At 30.1% G+C, this 19,726-nt stretch overlaps 1 protein-coding gene across 1 annotated transcript; it reads left to right on the top strand.

Annotated features, from left to right (window-relative positions):
* The first annotated feature begins 93 nt into the window (after positions 1 to 93).
* Positions 94 to 16,992, top strand: LOC103873034 (transcription factor RAX3). The gene is made up of 3 exons (XM_018659776.2): positions 94 to 14,066; positions 14,305 to 14,434; positions 14,515 to 16,992. The coding sequence occupies exons 1-3, from the start codon at positions 13,931 to 13,933 to the stop codon at positions 15,149 to 15,151; spliced, it is 903 nt and encodes a 300-aa protein (XP_018515292.1). The 5' UTR covers positions 94 to 13,930; the 3' UTR covers positions 15,152 to 16,992.
* The last annotated feature ends 2,734 nt before the right edge of the window (positions 16,993 to 19,726 follow it).

Here is a 19,726-nt window from a genome sequence, read left to right as displayed (position 1 = left end):
GCAGTTTATTCAAGTTCAAGCTCTCGATTTTCATGTCCATTCGTCTCTGTATAGGAAAATTGTTTGTTTAAAGCAAAAAAAATTGAAAAAATATTAATTATTGATGAAATACCTGTATAAATTTAGTGATATTTTTTTGGTTCTAAAAATGTTTTCATAATTTTCAGATTTTGCTCTAAATAAAGCAGAAATGACATTCGACGAAGTTGAAAACGAAATTTTTTTTTTTCATTGAATCTATAATGTTTAGAATACGTGATCTACTAAGAGTATTCTAAAAATATTTAGAATACATATTCCACGCTTAACCTACCGATTTAAAATCTTTAGAAATCAAAATCTACACATTAATATAAATCTAAAAGACGTAGAAACCGACTTCTACAAATTTACTGTAAATCTAAAACATGTAGAAATCAAAATCTACACATTACTATAATTTTAAAAACCTATAGAAACCGATTTCTACATATTAGCTATATTTTACGGATAAGAAATCAGTTCCTAAAAATATGACAAAATATTTGGGAATATTCACTTTCATATTTTGAAAAAAAAATGTTTTCTTTTTAAAAACAAAAAAAAAACGAAGAACAAAAAACGTGGTAACCTACTTCTCACGCCGTTTTTTATATTCCATTGATTGTTTACAAAATTTTCACAAATTTTTTCACATTATCGTCCAAATCAGTGTGAAATTGAGTTAGGGTTTATGAACTTGAGACTTTGATTTTCTCCCCCTTTGTTCGTGAATGAGATGAGAAATTATGGGTTTAATCCCAAAGAAATCGAGTTTTAGGAGTTGAAATCGTGTTTGGTCGGTTCAAATCAAGTGGAAATCAAACCGGATATAACCGAAGAAAACCAGGAAATCGATTTGGAAAACTTACCTGGGCACGGGATCGATCAGTCTATAACTCGAGATAGGTCAATCCGTATGAAATCGACCTTTGTCGATCGAGTGAAATGGACCAGGTCGATCAGTATATGCTCCGTGTTTTTTTTTGTTCTGCATAATGATCAGGATCGATCGATCCATTCGACCTTGATCGATCCCGCTTGATCGAACCCATTATTTATTATATTTAAAAATTACACGTTCAAGGGCATTATTACCATTTTAAAAATAATTAGTCTAATGAGACATAAAATATATGAGATTAGTCTAAAGGGACATAGTTATCATTTTTTGCTCTAAAAAAACAATTTTCCCTGGTAATTTTTAGCTATAAAAGCAATTCTATTGTAGAGTATCTCAACTTTGATATATTAGAAAACCAAACAAAAGACAAAAGAATGAATGAGTATCTCAAATGTTGAAATATCCATCCAAAAATATCCTCAAATACCTCATTTGAAATATTTTATTTTTATTTTTTGTTAGATCTCTTGAAATATCAAAGTTGAAAACCCATTGATAAGTTTTGAAAATATTCACTCAGAATCATTTTAAGTTTATTATGACACAATATGATAACTTTCTTCTATAGACACACTTTTCTCTAACTTCATCACATTTTCGTTTAGTTTTTTCAAGTTAAAGCAGAATTACATTGTAACTAGTAGGATTCACTCTCATCTCTTTTTTTTAAAATCAACATAGGTCTTACCACTCTCATCTATTTCTTATCTTTTCTTTTTTTATCTGATAATCTGTCATCTTCTTCATTTTAATTTTTTTGATTTTCAGTTCTTTTTTCAAAAGATTATCTTTACAAAATTTAGATTGAGCCATGAATTCAACTAATAGTGACTGATTTACCGTTGCGGACCATAAACGTTATGATTGATGTAAATCGACAAGCTCTCCACCACAATTCAAAGGTACACGATGGAGCTCATTTCTTCTACACAGATCTTCTTTTCTGCAGTCCTAAAATCTGATGGGAAGCTTCATCATCATCGTGGTGATCTCAGCCTCTCTACGTGCCTCCAGAGGACCGTAAAAGGAAGCCGCTGCTGTATCCGAGATTAGATCGTCATTCTTGAACCTTGAAATCAAGTTTTCTTAATTTTCATATTTGGTCCTTGTAATTTTAATTATTTCCACTATTGCCCCAAACTTTCTGATTTGCAAATAAGTCTTCCTGAATTAATCTAAAACTTTCAGATTTGCATTATAGATACTATCAAATAAAATGAACAAACATATGTACTAAAAACCTCTAAATACACCTTTTTAACAACTATACTCAAAATCATTAGAACTATAAAATATCTTAACTTGAGCAATGTATAAATGAATCGGTGTACATGCGATATTTTGTATAATGTTGTATACGTGCACAGTGAAATATTTGTGTACACGTTGACGGTATTTGATACACTGAGTATCTTACAAGTATCATTCCCATAAATAAATTACTATTATGTGCATATATGTGTACAACTGCATCATGCCCATAACTAAATTAATATTATGTACAGCCTTCATATTTATTATACACATATACGCTATCATACTTTATCGTACACACGCACAGTGAAGAGGAAGATGACAATGGAAATGATGTTGATGATGGTGATGGTAAGTTGAGTAATCCGTTATGGTCGATATATTATCAAGGCTCCCCTCTCATCTTCTTGTCGTCTGGATCTTCTCGGCTCATATAATGCAAACCAAATTGAATTTTGTGCTCTGTTTCTCAACTTGTTGTTCTTCATTTTGGTTTATTGTTTCCTTTTAGATTGATATATTCATAAAAGTGGAAGTCTTTTAAACAAAGACGTAAGAAGGCTATTCAATTTGAGTAAATTATTTCGGGTTATGGATTTGTACTTATTTAATAATGTATGTATAACAATGTTTTCATGTCCAGTGAGACATGTTTCGAACTTATTTGTACATAAATAATATATAATATTGTACATATGTACACAAAAACGATTGAACACATGTACACACATGTTACATAGACAAGGTAGGAAATATAATATGAACGTGTATGGTATCAAGATTTAAACTAAGCTTCACTCAAAAAATGAGAACTCTTTGTATTCACGTAAACCACACTTAGAAAGACAAAATTCTCTCTTTCACATGTACACATGTGACATTATGTACTCGTGTACATGAATGAGGTACACAAACAAAACAGAAAACACAATTTTTGTTTTCAAAGTAGAAAGATTTACATAATGGGTCACATTTACACTTATTAATAACACTATGGGTCACTTTCTTCTACCCACACACTTTCTCTAACCTTTTGCTCATTTATCATTAGGTTTACTAAGCAAAACATAACTATATTATAATTAGTGGATCCCAGTTCTCTTTTTCTTCACATCTCGTTTTTTTTCTTTTTTTAGATCTCATCTGAGATTTCCCGAGTGAAATCATTGGTTTCAAAATGGATCTCCTCCACATCAATCATTTGTTTTCTTCTCCAGATCCAACCCTCACCTCTTCATCGCAGCTTCTCGAATTATCATTGTACTCCTCCACCATTACCAAACCTTCTAACGTCGCTGCAATCTATATAATTTTAGAATCTAATATATAAAACACACAATAATACATATCCTTAGTTTATAAATCTACCTTTGAATGAATGAAATATGAGAACCATGTAATGAAAAATCTGCAAAAAGAAGATAAATTAGTGAGAAGACGTAAGAAAAATACGAGAAATGAATTTAAAGTTTGGTGTTTTGATGTTCAAAGAGATTAGAGAGAGGTTGGAGAGTTTTAGAGTGAGAAACATTACATTTTTGTTGGAGCCATTTGAAAGGAAGAAATAGAATGTTTAAATTTTCTTTATATATGAAGACAAAGATTCCAATTAGGTTAAATATTTTCGATACAAAAGACTACGTGGGAAGTTTTCAACACCCTAAAATCAAATACATGAAAAGACTTCTGGAAGATTTCTGGAATACTACGCTTTAGGCGGAAAACCTAAACTCTACTAAAATTTAGGCGGAAATATGTCAGAAAAATTCTTGGGAAGTCATTTTGAAGTCTTCATGGGAAGTTTTCTAGAAGTTTTCCAAACCATAATCTAATCAAATAACTAATTAAATGACAAAAATAATTCATTAAACTTAAAATCAACTTATAAAGTGTTTAATATACACAAAACTAAACACATGTAGGTCAAATTGTTTTTTAAAACAGTAAGATTTTAAAATCAATCCCTAAATACAAAAAAATACTATAACATATGTTACTAAACCCTAAACCAAAGTCTTCTCAGAGTCTTCTAGACCCTATAATCCAATAACTAAGCAAAAACACTTCCTTAAACTTAAAAGAAATTTAGAAAGTGCTTAAATCAAGTAATTAGATAGTCACTAAACACATATATGTCAAACTAAAAAAAAATTAAAAAGATAATATTTCAAAATCTAACCTTAAAAATACCAACAATACTATAACATATGTTACCAAACCCTAAACTGAAGGCTATCATGACTCAATCTACATCCATTCATCTACGTTAAACATAATTCAATTTTAGTAAAATTATATTTCCATTATTTAGAAATGTTTATTAATACATGATTTGATTTTTACTTTTTCAAAATATTTTTATAAAATTTATTAATTACTTTTATGATCTAATACATGAGAAAACTTTCTCTAGAAGACTTTTGGAAGACTTCAATTTAGGCGGGAAACCTAAATTCTTCTAAAATTTAGGTGGGAGTCCTAAATTGTACTAAAATTTAAGTGGGATATATGAGAAGACCAAAAAGTTTTCTGTGAGTATTCCAGACCCTATAATCAAATAACTAAACAAAAAACACTTACTTAAACTTTTAAGATACTTATAAAGTGTTTAAATCATGTTATTAGATAGTCACTAAACACATGTCAAATTCTGGAAAAAAAAATAAAACAAAATATAAGATTTCAAAATCTAACCCTAAATATACCAACAATATTATAACATATGTTACAAAATCCTAAACCAAGAACTATCCTGAGTTAATTTACTTTCACTCATCTATGTTGTAAGTAATTTAACTTTAGTAAAACTAAATTTACATCATTTAGAAATGTTTATTATTACATGATTTCACTTTTTTCTCATCAAAATACTTTTTATAAAGATTTTAAATTATTTTTAAGATCTACTCAACGAGAAGACTTACAAAAAAGTCTTCTTAGAGAAAACTTAGTCTTTGTAAGTCTTCTCACGCAGAGGGTTATAATGGTAAAACTCAATACATGTTTTTTGTTTAGTTATAACAAGATTGTTGTAATTTCACTAGAATTTTGGGTTATTTTTGCATTTGATTGAATTTGAGATACACTTTTATTTTTATGTGTGTTTATATTAGAAAACTCAAAAAGAAGATGAGATGGCCTACGCTACAAGACCAATTGATATCAGTGGTGTTGAAATTTGAACATTATTTAAACTTTTTCTTCAAAGTTTAAAACTTTTTTGACCTTTTCAGTTATATTTTCTTATAAATTCATATAAAAGGACATAGAAACAGTGTGAAAGAACTCGATAATTAGAATCCCTCGTGACTTTATTTCTCCAAGTGACTTTTAAAAACCTTTGTTTCCAATCTCAACTCAAGTCAACCTTTTTGTTAGTCTAGAAGCGTCGGACTGAACTCCTCCTTTTTTACTATTTACTGAATAATATCAATTTATAAAAAAGTTAAGATTACAGAATTTTTTTTGTTTGAAACTAAAAATACAAAAGTTGAAGAGAAGAATATAGTGTACTTTTAAAATTTTAGTAAAAAATGCAAGATTTAAATGTTTTCAATCAAAATGGACATAAAATTTTAATATATGGATTCAATGGTTATCGGAGATTTTCGCTCATTAAAACATCTTCGTCACCTTGAACTTGAATCCATTTTTATGAAGTGCTTTAGGGATATCCGATTTTTTTTCACTGTTGGAACATCCATAACATCAGTCAATAGGTGTGATTGGTTGGGTTGCAACTGTAGAAAATTTCCTTTAAAATTTAGTCTGTTGATTTTTTTTATTTAGATTTAAGAAATATAACTTTAAAATTTCCTACGGTTAAAAAGATGGAGTTTTAGAAAATAAGACTTTTATAGATATTTTTTTTATTTTTTGGCTGTAGTTTTATTTTTTTTTAGTTGTAGCTTTAAAAACTAATATAAAACATGATCGGTAGTTTTTAAAATTATAGATAAAAATTAAAGATAAAATCATTTTCTAGAGTCCAACCAACCACTCCAATGTTCTAATGTTCTAATGGTACTATCGTGCATGTGGAAGCTGACACACGCAGTATCAATGATGTTACAAGCCATATTGTTAGCCAACTGAAATGAACTCATCTTCCCAGCTCTGTACGCCTCAGACCGTCCTTCGTGAACAGTCATATGAAATTATGCATTCATATCTAGAATCAAAGAATTTGTATGAATTCTGTATATAAATCGTTTTCAATATCTTCTTCTAAAACTTTATGACCTCGTTTGCAGCATATATATTTCACATGCGTTATGTTTCCTAGCAGGATAATCTCGCTTGTAGTGATCTTTCTTGCCATAACTAAAACACATTTTATAGTTTAGGTTTCGACTTGTCTTTTAGCTACCAACTTGCTTCTTTTTCTGGTTTCCCCTTTGATGAATTCCATTTACATACAACTCATCTCGATGAGACTTGTCAACCACAATAGTTATGTTCGGTATTTATAATGAGATTCTACTGTAGAAAAACTGATCTAATCCTTTATTATTAAACGTAAGAGTTGTTAATAAAATCTCATACTCCAGAGACATATTACAAAAATTTTAGAGGCAGATTACTCACTCTACCTGCTGTCCTAAAAGTATTTCAAAAAATTTGGTCACGAAAAGCAACGCATCTTTAACACATTTCTAAACTTTTTTTTTCTACGGGTGTGATAAATAGATATCTAAGGTAGAGTCCGTGAGTTTCATTGGCTTCTTTTTTCTCCAGTTCAGACTATTATGAAATATTTTTCAATTTTATATTGGGTTTGATTAGTTTACCGGATCCGAGATAACATTTCTTCAGTTAGGCAATTTTCTTACCTACCATAACGAATTTTTACTTATAATTAATAGTAATCTATGTTTGGTACGTATCTTTTCATTTTCTGATGCAAAATTCATAAATTTCATAGTTGAAAAGAATCCAATACATAATACTTCATGCGAACATTTATTAGGTAGTTTAGTGGTCATAACTCGTAAACGGTGTCATAAAAGAGAGATTGTGCATGCACCCTATTTCGAACTTTGCTTAGGAGATGCATGTTTATCAGAGGTTGGCTATGGTCGTAAGAATTTATGGGCCTACAGATCGAATTCAGGAATTTCCAATAAGAAAAATAGTGTAAAGTACTACATAAGTCATCTTACTCTATTTCACGATTACAAAAATCTAAAGACAGTCAATATACATTAGAAAGAAACTTAGAAATGTTCAAAAAAAAAAAACAAATTAGGTTGTGACTGGTAAATTCCAGGATAACACAGAGTAAATGATAAGAAAAAAATATAATAAAATAAAAGAAGTGAATTTTTTTTTGAAAAGTAGAATAAACTATTTATCTGCTAAATCCATGGATTAAACTAAAGTGCTTTTTTTGATAAAAAAAAAAAACTAAAGTGCTTTTTCATTTTATCTACAATATAGAGTATATATTGCATTGTGATAATTTACATGACTGATAATTTTTTGAGAGCGTTACACTAAGGCCATCTCCAACAAGACACCAAAACACTAAATTTGGTGTGATTTCATCTCCAACAAGATACCAAATTTGACACTATCCCACCAAATTTGGTGTAATGTGAATAGTGTTATACCAAATTTGGTGTAATACTATTCATCACACCAAATCTTTAAAATACATATTTTAATATGTTTCATTTAAAAATATAGTTTAATTACTATCAAATTTGTAATTAAACATAAATATATTATATTATTTTTATTTTAAATTTATTTTCACATTTGGTGTAATAATATTCATCACACAAAATTTCTAAAATACATTTTAATATGTTTCATTTAATAATATACATCAATTACTATCAAATTTGTAATTAAACATAAATAATATTATATTATTTGTATTTTTAATTTATTTTCATATAATTAAAAATTTAATTTTTATTTTATTATTATATTCAAAATAAATTAGTAAATAACTATTATTATTTATCACTTACAAATAATAAAATATAAATATAATCTAGATGTAACAAAATTATTATCAATTACAAATAATAGAAATATAAAAGTTTTAAAACTGAAAACATCAAATAATATATAATATTGATTTTGGTGTAAGTTTTGGTGTTATTGTTGGAGATGGCAAAAGAAAATTGACACCAAAATATCAAATTGGTGTATTTCAACTCCAAATTTGCTGTCATTGTTATAGATGCCCTAAAGGACACATTGCGTGTTTTATTTTCACCTAAAGACACATTATGGATTTGAGACACTTTATTATTGGTTTTTGTTATTGGTTTTTGTTATTGTTGGTTTTTAATTCATTATGACTTGGACCAAAGAAAAATCGTTATGACAACGATTCATATTATTAAGCTGTTAAAAAAAAGTTATAGTTGATTTAGTCAGAGAGAGAGATAAAGACATAAAGAGATAAAGAGATAAAGATAAATAAAGAAAGAAAAAAGAGATTGGTTCTTATGTAGAAAGAAAAATATACAGGGGATGATTGGTAATGACGGTAGAAGCTGTGGACAGCCTTTTTAATTTTTAGAGCCATTTTTTAAAGCAATCATGATTTTTTTTCAGAAGCTGTAGACAAACTTTTAATTTTTACAGTCATTTTTGAAAGCAATCATGCTTTTATTTTTAAAATTGAATCCAAAGCCAAAATATTAAAATAGGAAATATATTAGCTTTAGAAAACAATTTCTCTAGAGTTTTTATTTAGTGCTATGAAAAAATTTCTACAGCAAAAATAAATGAAAGCCAAAACTAAAAATTTAAAACCTAATTCTTAGAACAAAAAATCGAAAGCTACAGCTTCAACCAATCAAACTCATATTTAGTTGATTTAGTTTGAGGGTATATGGGATATTATCCATGTATAATGTGCTCTCTAGCTAAAAGTGTTTTATTTTGTAATTGGAAACACATAATATGTCTTTGAGAATAAATATTTCTAATTTTTTAGTTGTATATGGACGGGAGTAAACTATAATTCAGATTAAAAATTTACTCTATAGATACCAGCCAGTTTACAGCCTTGGAGAAAATGTTCAAAAACAAAACCATTGAGAACTTTTTTTAAGAGTACAAATAGTCTTCGTTATCTTCTCTGTCTTTTTATTTTATCTTATTTATTTCACTGTTGTATAGTATTTAGTTATGTTGGGTTTAATATTTGAGATATTAACACTTAAGGTCACTTTCCTCATCTTTATTTACACTGTGAGACACATTGTTATACAGACATACTTTCTCAACTATCTCTTTCCTTTTTCGTTGGCTCCCAACCATAAGTCAGCTAACTATTGTGTTATTACTTACCATTTTGGCGGGCTTTCGCTTCCAGCCACACATTTTCTCAAAATTTCAACGCTTCAGATTTAATATAGCAGATCTAAATAGAGTGATTTTCACAATAGGTCACTTTATGAGTTTTAATAACACTCTAAGACACTTTCAGCTCCTTAGACACTTTCTTTTAACTTTATCTTCATTTACTAACTAAAATAGAACTAAATGGTAACCAGTAGGATCCATTAATTATATGCCCACTTGACATGCTTCTTTCAAACATAATTACACTTCTATTTTTTTTTTTTTTGTTTCTCACTTCATCATCTATAGAATTATCCAAAATAGAAAACACGTTTAATTTTTGAATCTTCAGCCATACTTAACCTTAATCCGCTATCCGTGATAAGCCAAGAGCAACGTGACGGAGCAGTCAGGAGAGCTCTGTCGGCGATCTCAAACTGCGGCTCCGCCCTGATAGATCTCTACAGGAATCTGTGTCAAATTCAAGTCGTCTCCTCCTCACCGTGGTCGCCATGGTCGGGAACAGAGTTGTGGCTGCTGAAATCATCATCATTTTGGTCGCAGATGAAAGAGAAAGCTTCACAGGAGCAACAATGGTGAATTTTTGATTATTTGCACAATTGGTCCTTCAACTTTTGTTTATTTTTCAATTCGTCTCAAATTTGTTCACGAATTTGCCCTTAGACTTTTAATTGTGCAATCCAAACCCAAAGAATATTCCGATTTTACAACATTGGTCCCTGCCATTTTGTTTTATTTTGTTTCTGCCACATATGTTTCTGATTTTCAAATAAATCCATTTTATTTGGTCTCATATTTCCAAATGTGCACATATACATATCTGTGTATATATTTAAATGCATCTTAAAAATGATTAATATAAGCTAAATGAAATGATAAATAACTGTAAAATGATAACATATCAATGGTGTATAAATTATTTCTTGTGTATATTGTTTATAGTGATATTTGTATATATGTAGTCATATGTATATGATACTATGTACACAAAATTTCTTTATCCATATGTACAATAATCACATGTACACTTCTTAATTGGGCAATGATTCAGATGTACAAATTGTAAAAAGAAAAATCATCAAAACCATATATTGTATTTTTGGTCAGAAACCATAAATCTTTTTTTGTAACTTAACCAGAAACTTTTTGTTTCTTAAAAAATAAAAAATATTTATTTTAGCTAAAACTGAAAATACTTAATTCGTTCCCAAAATAAGGATATGCTAAAGTATCTACGCATATTAAAAATACAGTAAATATTTAGAAAATATAAATTTATTGAACAAAGAAAAAATATATTCGATAATAGACATTATATCTTCATACCATTTGACATCATTCAACAATAATAGTTAAGTATGATCCACATGTACAATGATTCTAGAATATCTATATGTACATGGAATGGTGTACACAAATATTTCAATATCCACATGTACAACAATGAATATGTACAAGGTTTTATGACAAATAACATGTATATGGATTTATTAGCACATTGCGCAAGTTATGATATTTGATGATTATGCTAAACATGAAGGGCTTAAAATGAAAAGAAAAGAAGTTGTTTGCCTAACGCTCGCTCAATCCCAATCTCAGGCTCGAGTTTCAGTTTACCATGGGAGAAGTTCAATCAAAGCAAAGGATCGTGGCGATAGAAGGTCCCGATGGTGATAAGGTGGCGGCAGACCTGAAATCATTGAGAAGATTTGAAATTGTTGAGAGCAAAAAGGACTGCGGTGGATTGGAGCTTATTGCGGCGGAGCTCGGATGGAGCCATGGATCTCTGTCTCTCTTTTTTTTATCAAAGATCTCTGTCTCTTTAAGCTTGTAACCATGAATCTCTGACTTTTTAAGTTTCAGATTTACAAAAAGAGATGAGCTTGCTGTCGTCTTCTGTCGGAGTTAACCTGTCGTCATCTAAGGTCACGAGCTCTACCATGATGATGCTTCTTCGCTCAGTCACAAAAACAGCAACTAGAATTTTTTTTGCTACTGGTTCAATCTTGCGGTGATGGTCGTTGTGGAAGCCTCTCTCATTTGCCTCTCTACCTTTCTTTCAATGTTTGTTAGGTCATTGGAGATTCACCGGAAAAAAAAATTTGCTATTTGTTTTAGTGAAAATTAAAGAACGTTTTCTGGATGAACTGAAAAATGTATAATTTGAAACTTAAAATAAAATTTCTTGAATATTTCAAAATTAAAATTATGTAAAAAACAAATCTACTGAACAAAAAAAATAAGAAGAATTTGATTTGAGAAAGAAGAAGATGAGAAAGGGAAAAAATGATAAGAAAGAGAAAAATGGGACCTATTAGTTAGCTTATTTAATTGGTTTATAGATATAAAGTAGATTTAGTTAAAGAAAACTACCTCAGTAGAAAGAAGTGTCTTATAGTGTAATATTAAACTAGAAAATTGTCCTATAGTGTAAATGTTTCATCTAAATAAGACATATATCTCTCTTTAACCACAACCATCCGATAAACCTTTTCTCTTTCTTTCCTGGATGGCTCAGATTATTTTCAACTCTATCTCTCTTATCTCCCCCATGTCTGCGTTTTTTTTTCTGTGTTCATCAGGAATAAAAAAAATTGTGTTAATTAACCTTGGAACAAGAAGCACGAAATTCACCCCTGATTATCAGTCCCTAAATTGCGGTTAGTGAGCTAAACTTTGTCCCTGATTATCAGTCCCTATTCTTCATCTTCCTTAAACTTAGGGCTTTTCAGAGACATTGTGAAGAAGAAAAAAAGGCCATGGGGAGATGACGTCAATACCGTGAGGAATTGGGGAAAATATGATTTTTCTGGAAGTAAATATTTCTGTCACTTTATTTTTTCTTGTTTGTGTGTGGAAAGATGATGACTGTAATTTATCTTCTTCATTTTTATAGTATTTTTTTTTAATTTGCAGTTGTTATACTTTTCATTGCTTCAGCAAAAATTTGATTTCTTACAACAAAGAGCAAAGATTTATGTTTGTGGCTTGATGTCCTCTGTTCTGAGTGTACATGATATTCACATCAAAGTGTACACATGTACATGATATATCAAAATGTACACCAATTTTCAATATTTCCATCACAAGGCAACATTACATTTCATATTGTCCATATGTACACACTCTGTCTACGGTTCTTAATGTAGAAAGTATTTGAATAAAAAATAATAAATAAATTTGCAAAGGAGTATATCGGTACTGCTATATGTCGGAAGGTTTACATTTTTGTGTACATGTGAATATCATTATATCGGGGTACACATGGATATTATTTCAATGGTGTACACAAAGATATCATTACAATGGTGTACACATGAATTTAATCTCCACAGCCACGATGCTCCATTCTATAGTCTCCACACAAAACATGCTCCACAAAATCCCTAGCATACCTGGACGATTTCAAATATGACAACATACTCAGTATCCATAACTATGTGTCATTAAGACAGAAGCTTCAAGCTAGATCACACCTTTTAGGTCATACCACTTAAAAACTCTACTAACTGTGCAATCTAAAAAAACCCAGAACCAAAGTCACAAAGATTCATTATTGACACACTAAATAATAGAAGGGTGACTCACATACCCCTATCATGTAAATCAGATCCAAACAAAAAAAATCAAATCCCTAGTCTCCAAACAATCTTCGGATCTAAAACTCATCTCTACCAAAAATACACAACCAAAAAGCAAAATCAATAATCATCTCATCTTGTGTACACATGTACAACACAAACATCATTTACGCTCGTGTTCATTTAAAAAAAATACCTACATTTCAGAACTTTTCCACAAGTACAACTATGTTAACCATTGTACATATATATACCACATATTCAAGTGTACAACCTACAACGTGTGTACACATGTTCACCTACTAATCTGAGGATCATGCTCAGCATCTAACACGTCGGCCAGTGACACAAAATTCTCCTTTCTCTCATTAACTGCTTCTTCCTCCGGTTTCGCGGCCTCTTTAAGACAACCAAACATAGCAAAATCGAAAACAAATTGAAATTGTTCCCTAAATCCAAACCCTAAATCTGCACGTAAACTGGTACAACCCAATCCTTGTAATAATACATAGCAAACTGGTACAAATTGAAACTGTTTTCTAATTTCCAAAAAGTAACTTTTTCATTTTCAATTTTAAAGAGATTCCTACTTTTTGACATCTTTTCTTAGGAAGACTTTTTGATATCTACCATCGTATGACAGTACACTATCTCCAGCTATTATATATCCTCCTTTCTTTCTTCTCTGCTTTCATATAACATTTCCCCTATAATCACACACACATCCACACCATCATTCCCACCAACATTAAAAAAATCTTGATTACAGAGAGATAATAGAGCCATAATTCAAGAACGATACTTATATTTAGAATCGGAAAGCATACTTCTCACCAGGAGAGAAATGGGAAGGGCACCGTGTTGTGACAAAGCGAACGTGAAGAAAGGGCCTTGGTCTCCAGAGGAAGATGCAAAGCTAAAATCATACATCGAAACGAGGGGCACAGGAGGAAATTGGATTACTTTGCCTCACAAAATTGGTATTAGTAATTACTTTTCTTCATCTACATACATATATACTATTTTTCTTGTTTATAAAAAGAGCGTTCTAACTCAAAACTCAAGTATGTTTTGAAATATGTGAAAGAGTTACGTATTATGGTACCATAATGATATTGTAATCATCTTTCTGATCTCTATATAGCTCTCTCAAGAAGATTAAATGATATCTAAAGATGCTGTTTTCATAATTGTTTTTTGGTTGAGACATGGATTAAGGTCTGAGGAGATGTGGGAAGAGTTGCAGGCTGAGGTGGCTTAATTATCTGAGACCAAATATCAAACATGGTGGCTTCTCCGAGGATGAAGAAAGCATCATCTGTAACCTCTATCTTACTATTGGTAGCAGGTAATATAACTATTAGTATACATTAATATCATGTGGAAACTCTTAATTAATATGTTATATAATGTATGAATTTTATGAAGGTGGTCTATAATCGCTGCTCAATTGCCGGGACGAACAGACAACGATATAAAAAACTATTGGAACACGAGACTAAAGAAGAAGCTTATCATGAAACAACGCAAGGATCTTCAAGAAGCTTGTATTGAGCAACAAGAGATGATGGTGATGATGAAGAGACAACAACAACAAATCCAAACTAGTTTCATGATGAGACAAGACCAAACAATGTTCACATGGCCACCCCAGCAACTTCCGTTTCTTCATCATAATGATGATCAAGTACCAACTCTTGTCATGAACTCGTCCGGTGGCCAGGAAGATAGTAAGCCAGAGATCATCAAGAACATGGTCAAGATCGAAGATCAAGAACCAGAGAGAACAAACGCTTTTGATCATCTCAACATCTCTCAACTTTTGTTAGACCCTAATAATAATTACTTAGGATCAGGAGAAGGTTTCTCCATGAACTCAATCTTGAGCACCAACACAAACTCTCCACTGCGTAACACAAGTATCAGTCATCAACGGTTTAGGAATTTCCATGACGAAGCCGTCGACCTGTTTTTAGGAGAAACAAGTACTTCGGCAGATCAAAGCACCATAAGGTGGGAGGACATAAGCTCTCTTGTTTATTCTGATTCAAAGAAATGTTGTTAATTAATATTTTGCAAGATGAAACGTACATTAATATATTATTAGTATTCCCAGTCTTTGGGCTGTCTGTGATCCTGTTGTTTTCTACAGCTTGAAGTTCTAATATTTTGTGAATTTTTCCAACTTATTTTTGTCTCATCATCCCCACCCGTCGGACTCGTTAGGGCTATTAACATTAGCTGGCAACCATTAGGGTTAACAATAAGAAGTTTATGTGGATAACAAGATATGAAGATACCTAACATTTTGACCAAAAAAAGTTTTGATTATCAAATACTAAGTGAATGTGTGCAACTCCCAACTTCTCAAAGAAATGACACCTCTCTTTAGTCACTAGTCTGTTTCTTGTTTTCCTCACAGAATCAAATGGTGTCATACGAAGATTTTGTTCCCTTAGGAGTTTGGCATGCACATTCCTTGCCTATTCAAAAATCAAATCAGACTGAGAGAGTCGTATAGAAATAATTGGCACTGTCGATGAAAATAATTTAAACCCCGTTTTATAAAGAACTTGAGTCGTCTATTATATCATCAAAAAGTTTCTATTTATACTTTTATAAAGAAACTTGAGTGTGTTTCCTTTTCTTGAGTGTATTTATGAACTTATCATCAAAAGCTGTGTTTATAAGGAAACTCATGTGTAAAATAGGTTAAACAAGAAGAATGTTTTGTCGATCAGTCCTAGAAGGCTAAAATTGAATAAGACTTCACATTATAAAAACGATATTTTGAATTTTCTCGTATTTTCACTTTCATATGGACAAATGCAATAGTCTATATATTATTAATGACTTCGAAAAACGTTCCAAAGTAGTCTCTGAAAGATAAGCCATTTGAATGTTCCAAACATTCTCTTCAAACAACAAAATGAAAACATAACAATGCAATCGCTGACAAAAAAAAGAATTATGTATAAATTATTTTACTTATTATATGTTCTCTTATATATTATAAAATAATATATATTGGATAATAAAAATCCAGTAACTATTATGTATATAAATAAATTAGTGTGAATACAGAAATAAATTTTATTAATCCAAACGATCACTTTTTATGTTTTCTAATTTATATAATTAAATTGACATAATATATACATAGATAAATAGTATATTTTTAATAATTATATATTGCTAAATGATGCATTCTACTTATTTGTATCTTTTTTAAACAAAAAAAAATTAAATCGCTGATAACAAATTTTTATTGTGCAATATTTTTTGAAGTTTTAGTAATTTATAATTTTATAAACATTCAGCGCAAATTTTAAAACTTAATACTAAGTTGTCAGTATTTGTTCAAAGATTTTACCAAAAAAATATTGTTCAAAAAAAATTTCGAAATTAATTTTTTTATGTATTTTCTATGGTATATAGTTTAATTAAAAGATATTAATATATATGAAACTTTATACTTACATGATTTTGTAATAATTTGTATATTGTCATTAAAAAAAATTAAATCATGGATCATAAAAATTTCAATGTGAGACTTTTTAAAAATTTCAAAATATAACATATGGAAATTCTATATTTTTATTATATGGTTAATGTGATTGTTTAATATATTTTAATAACTTAAAGTTAACAAAACTGATAGAAAATACAATAATTTGTACAAAATCTTTATTATTCAAAATCATTAATTGTCATATATATTTTAGCCACATTAGACAATTCCGTAATTTTTATTTAAGAAAAAAATTGAGAACATTAATAATTAATTTATGGTTAGTTAACAAAAAAACTTATTATATATTTAGATGTACCAACCTATTTCCTTAAAGATTATGAGAATCATTGTGATGATGACACGTGGTTACCTCAAATGTTGTAATACTTATCTTTTAATATATAGGAGATTTAGAAATCATGCATCCATTAATCAATTAAATATCATATAACAGTCTGTCCTAAATAAAAATCCTGATGTTGCAATACATTCGGCATGCGCCAAAAAAAAAAAAAATTGTATCAAAATTGTGGATACATTAATATATCAAGAATCTTTTTTTTTTGGCAAATACTCTATATCAAGAATCTTATTGTATTTAATATGCGTGTATCATAACTGAAAGTTTCAAAGTACAATTCAAATTTTCAATACTTGTACTTCCAGCAATTATCAATTTAAGACAAGTGAAAAATGCTTATCATGTATATGATATAGGTATCTTAGTATTTTCTGTAATTAGTAGTATACTAGTGTTAATCCCATGCTTGTTCTAGCAAAAATATGGTTTCCCCTTGGAACAATACTTATATTAAAATTCCTTATAAGACCGAAGTTTGATTGTTTATGGCCCATCATGGATCCATGAAGGGCGTGTGTCCTGAAATGGACTCGTTGCTTTCGCATTAAAGTTGTAATTCCTTTAGACGTGTGCTTTTGGAAAGTTACTTAATACGTAGAGGAATTTTTTTTTTTCAGACAGACTGAACTTCTTATATAGTATTTTTTTTCTTTCTCACAAACTATTTAAGACCGTGTGCATAAATTGAATATAAATTCAAAATTTACATAAACTTTATAAAAGTTGTTTAAATATATGTTGACCACAGTCACTAGAGGCGTTTGATTCTCATCGACTCTTGTTTATGTACTGTACGCTAATTTGCGTTATGGCATCGCATGTGGAAGTTATGGCACGGGCTCGTGAAGCCCATGTGACTGCATTCTATGTTGAAAGAATTACATTCAGAGGCAGTTTCATGGGTTTTTTTTTAACAACTAGTTTCATTTATATTAAATATAACATTACATATAAGATAACATACATGCAACCAAATGCAAATAAAATTAAGAGAAATAATACAACACATAAAATAAAATATGAAGAAATTGTCTTGATGCCATCTTTATATTTGGACATCGACCATGCGATGAAACTCCAATTTTTTCACTGTTTTCTTTGTTGTATAGCATTGACCAGCTTCCAGATCAGGTGTATAGATGTCCATCATTTTATGAGTTCTGTTTTACGGCGTGTATTTACAGTGGTGCGTTTGGTGTATTGCAATTTGCAAATATACACTCTCTCTCTCCGTAATGGCATCTCGGAAGCCTTTTTTAAAACAATTGTTATGCGTATTGTTCTTCTCCCTAATAGAGAAGAAATTTATATTTACTCGCAACGAATTGACTGACTTCTTCTTCTTCCAATTCGTTGTTGCAATCTCCTGTGTGGACTTCATGGCCATGATTGACGACAAGACAATCACTCTACTTGTGCTAAATCTAGATTTAAGTGGTAAGGAACTTATTCTTACCGCTCTACTTTGGAAACAATTGCCATGGAAACCACCATGGAAACAGTGTATTAGAGTCAGGATGCAATAATGAAAACTGGGGAAGCAATTTATTAGTTGTATGACAATGTTTTTAGAATCGTTGAAAATTAGTAGTTCGAGTTTTTATTTCATTTAGGAGAATCATGTATTGGGTTTCAAGTTTATTATAACACAATAAGGCAGTTTTTTCTATCAAAATATTTTCTTCTAACAACTTTTTTTTTCTAAATAAAATAGTCACTTCGTAAATAAATAACTAACAAGTCAAACTATTATAGTAGTGGGAATTAACCTTCACCACACACTTTTCTTCTTTCCCAATACATTTTCCCTAAATCTAACTAAAACTTAACTAATTTACATTTTTAATTAATTTTTAATATTACTAATCTTTTTTTCTCTTTCTCTCTTCTTATATTTTTCTCTTCTTTTTTCCATAGTTGCAGAAAACTACAACAAATCACTTTTTTTTGTGAATTTTAAACTTGAAGAAACATAGATCCATGGTTACAACATCATCATCCTGTCTACAAGCCTTTCTTCTGCAGCAACAGTACCACCTATGTCTCCATATCGTTTTTGCCTCCTTTTCGTCGACGCCATTGTGGCATTCTTCTCATCGTCTCGCCGTTTTCATCTCCTCCATCTCATCGCCTTCGTTGCAAAAGCTTGATGAGCAACAATGGCCAGTTTTGGTTTTATCGTACATCAGGTCCCTAGACATTTGAATATATTGATTTTTGACCCATACGTTTCTGATTTGCAAATATACCCTTTCAAATTGATTTCACACTTTTTTAATTGTACAGACCATACTTTTCATAATTATAAAACAGGTCTTCGAACTTTCTGGATGTTTTCAATTCGGCTCTTAACTTTGTAGGGTGTACCTGTGTACAAATATACATATTCAAATATAGATAGATTGACACATTGACACACCGTACACGTGGATACACGTGGATAAACATGCAACATAGTATTCATGTTCACACTTATTTGTGTATACTACCACATTGTGCACCTCTACTATTATCACTTTCCATTATATATACACAAATCAAAATCAATTCTCAGTATATACGAAAAGTATCACTTACATACAAGACTATCACCCCTGCACACATGTGTTATATGTGCACACATGTACACATCTTCCATTTATTTTTGTAAACATGTATACTATTATCATGGTTGATTGTACATGGTTAATTGTATATGACTATACACCAGATGTCATGCATTAAAATATTGAGAACTATGCTTAAAGAATATTGATCGATTGTGT

This window comes from Brassica rapa, chromosome A06, assembly GCF_000309985.2.
Source record: "Brassica rapa cultivar Chiifu-401-42 chromosome A06, CAAS_Brap_v3.01, whole genome shotgun sequence".
Lineage (NCBI taxonomy): Eukaryota > Viridiplantae > Streptophyta > Magnoliopsida > Brassicales > Brassicaceae > Brassica > Brassica rapa.
This window is presented reverse-complemented; position numbering and strand designations above follow the sequence as displayed.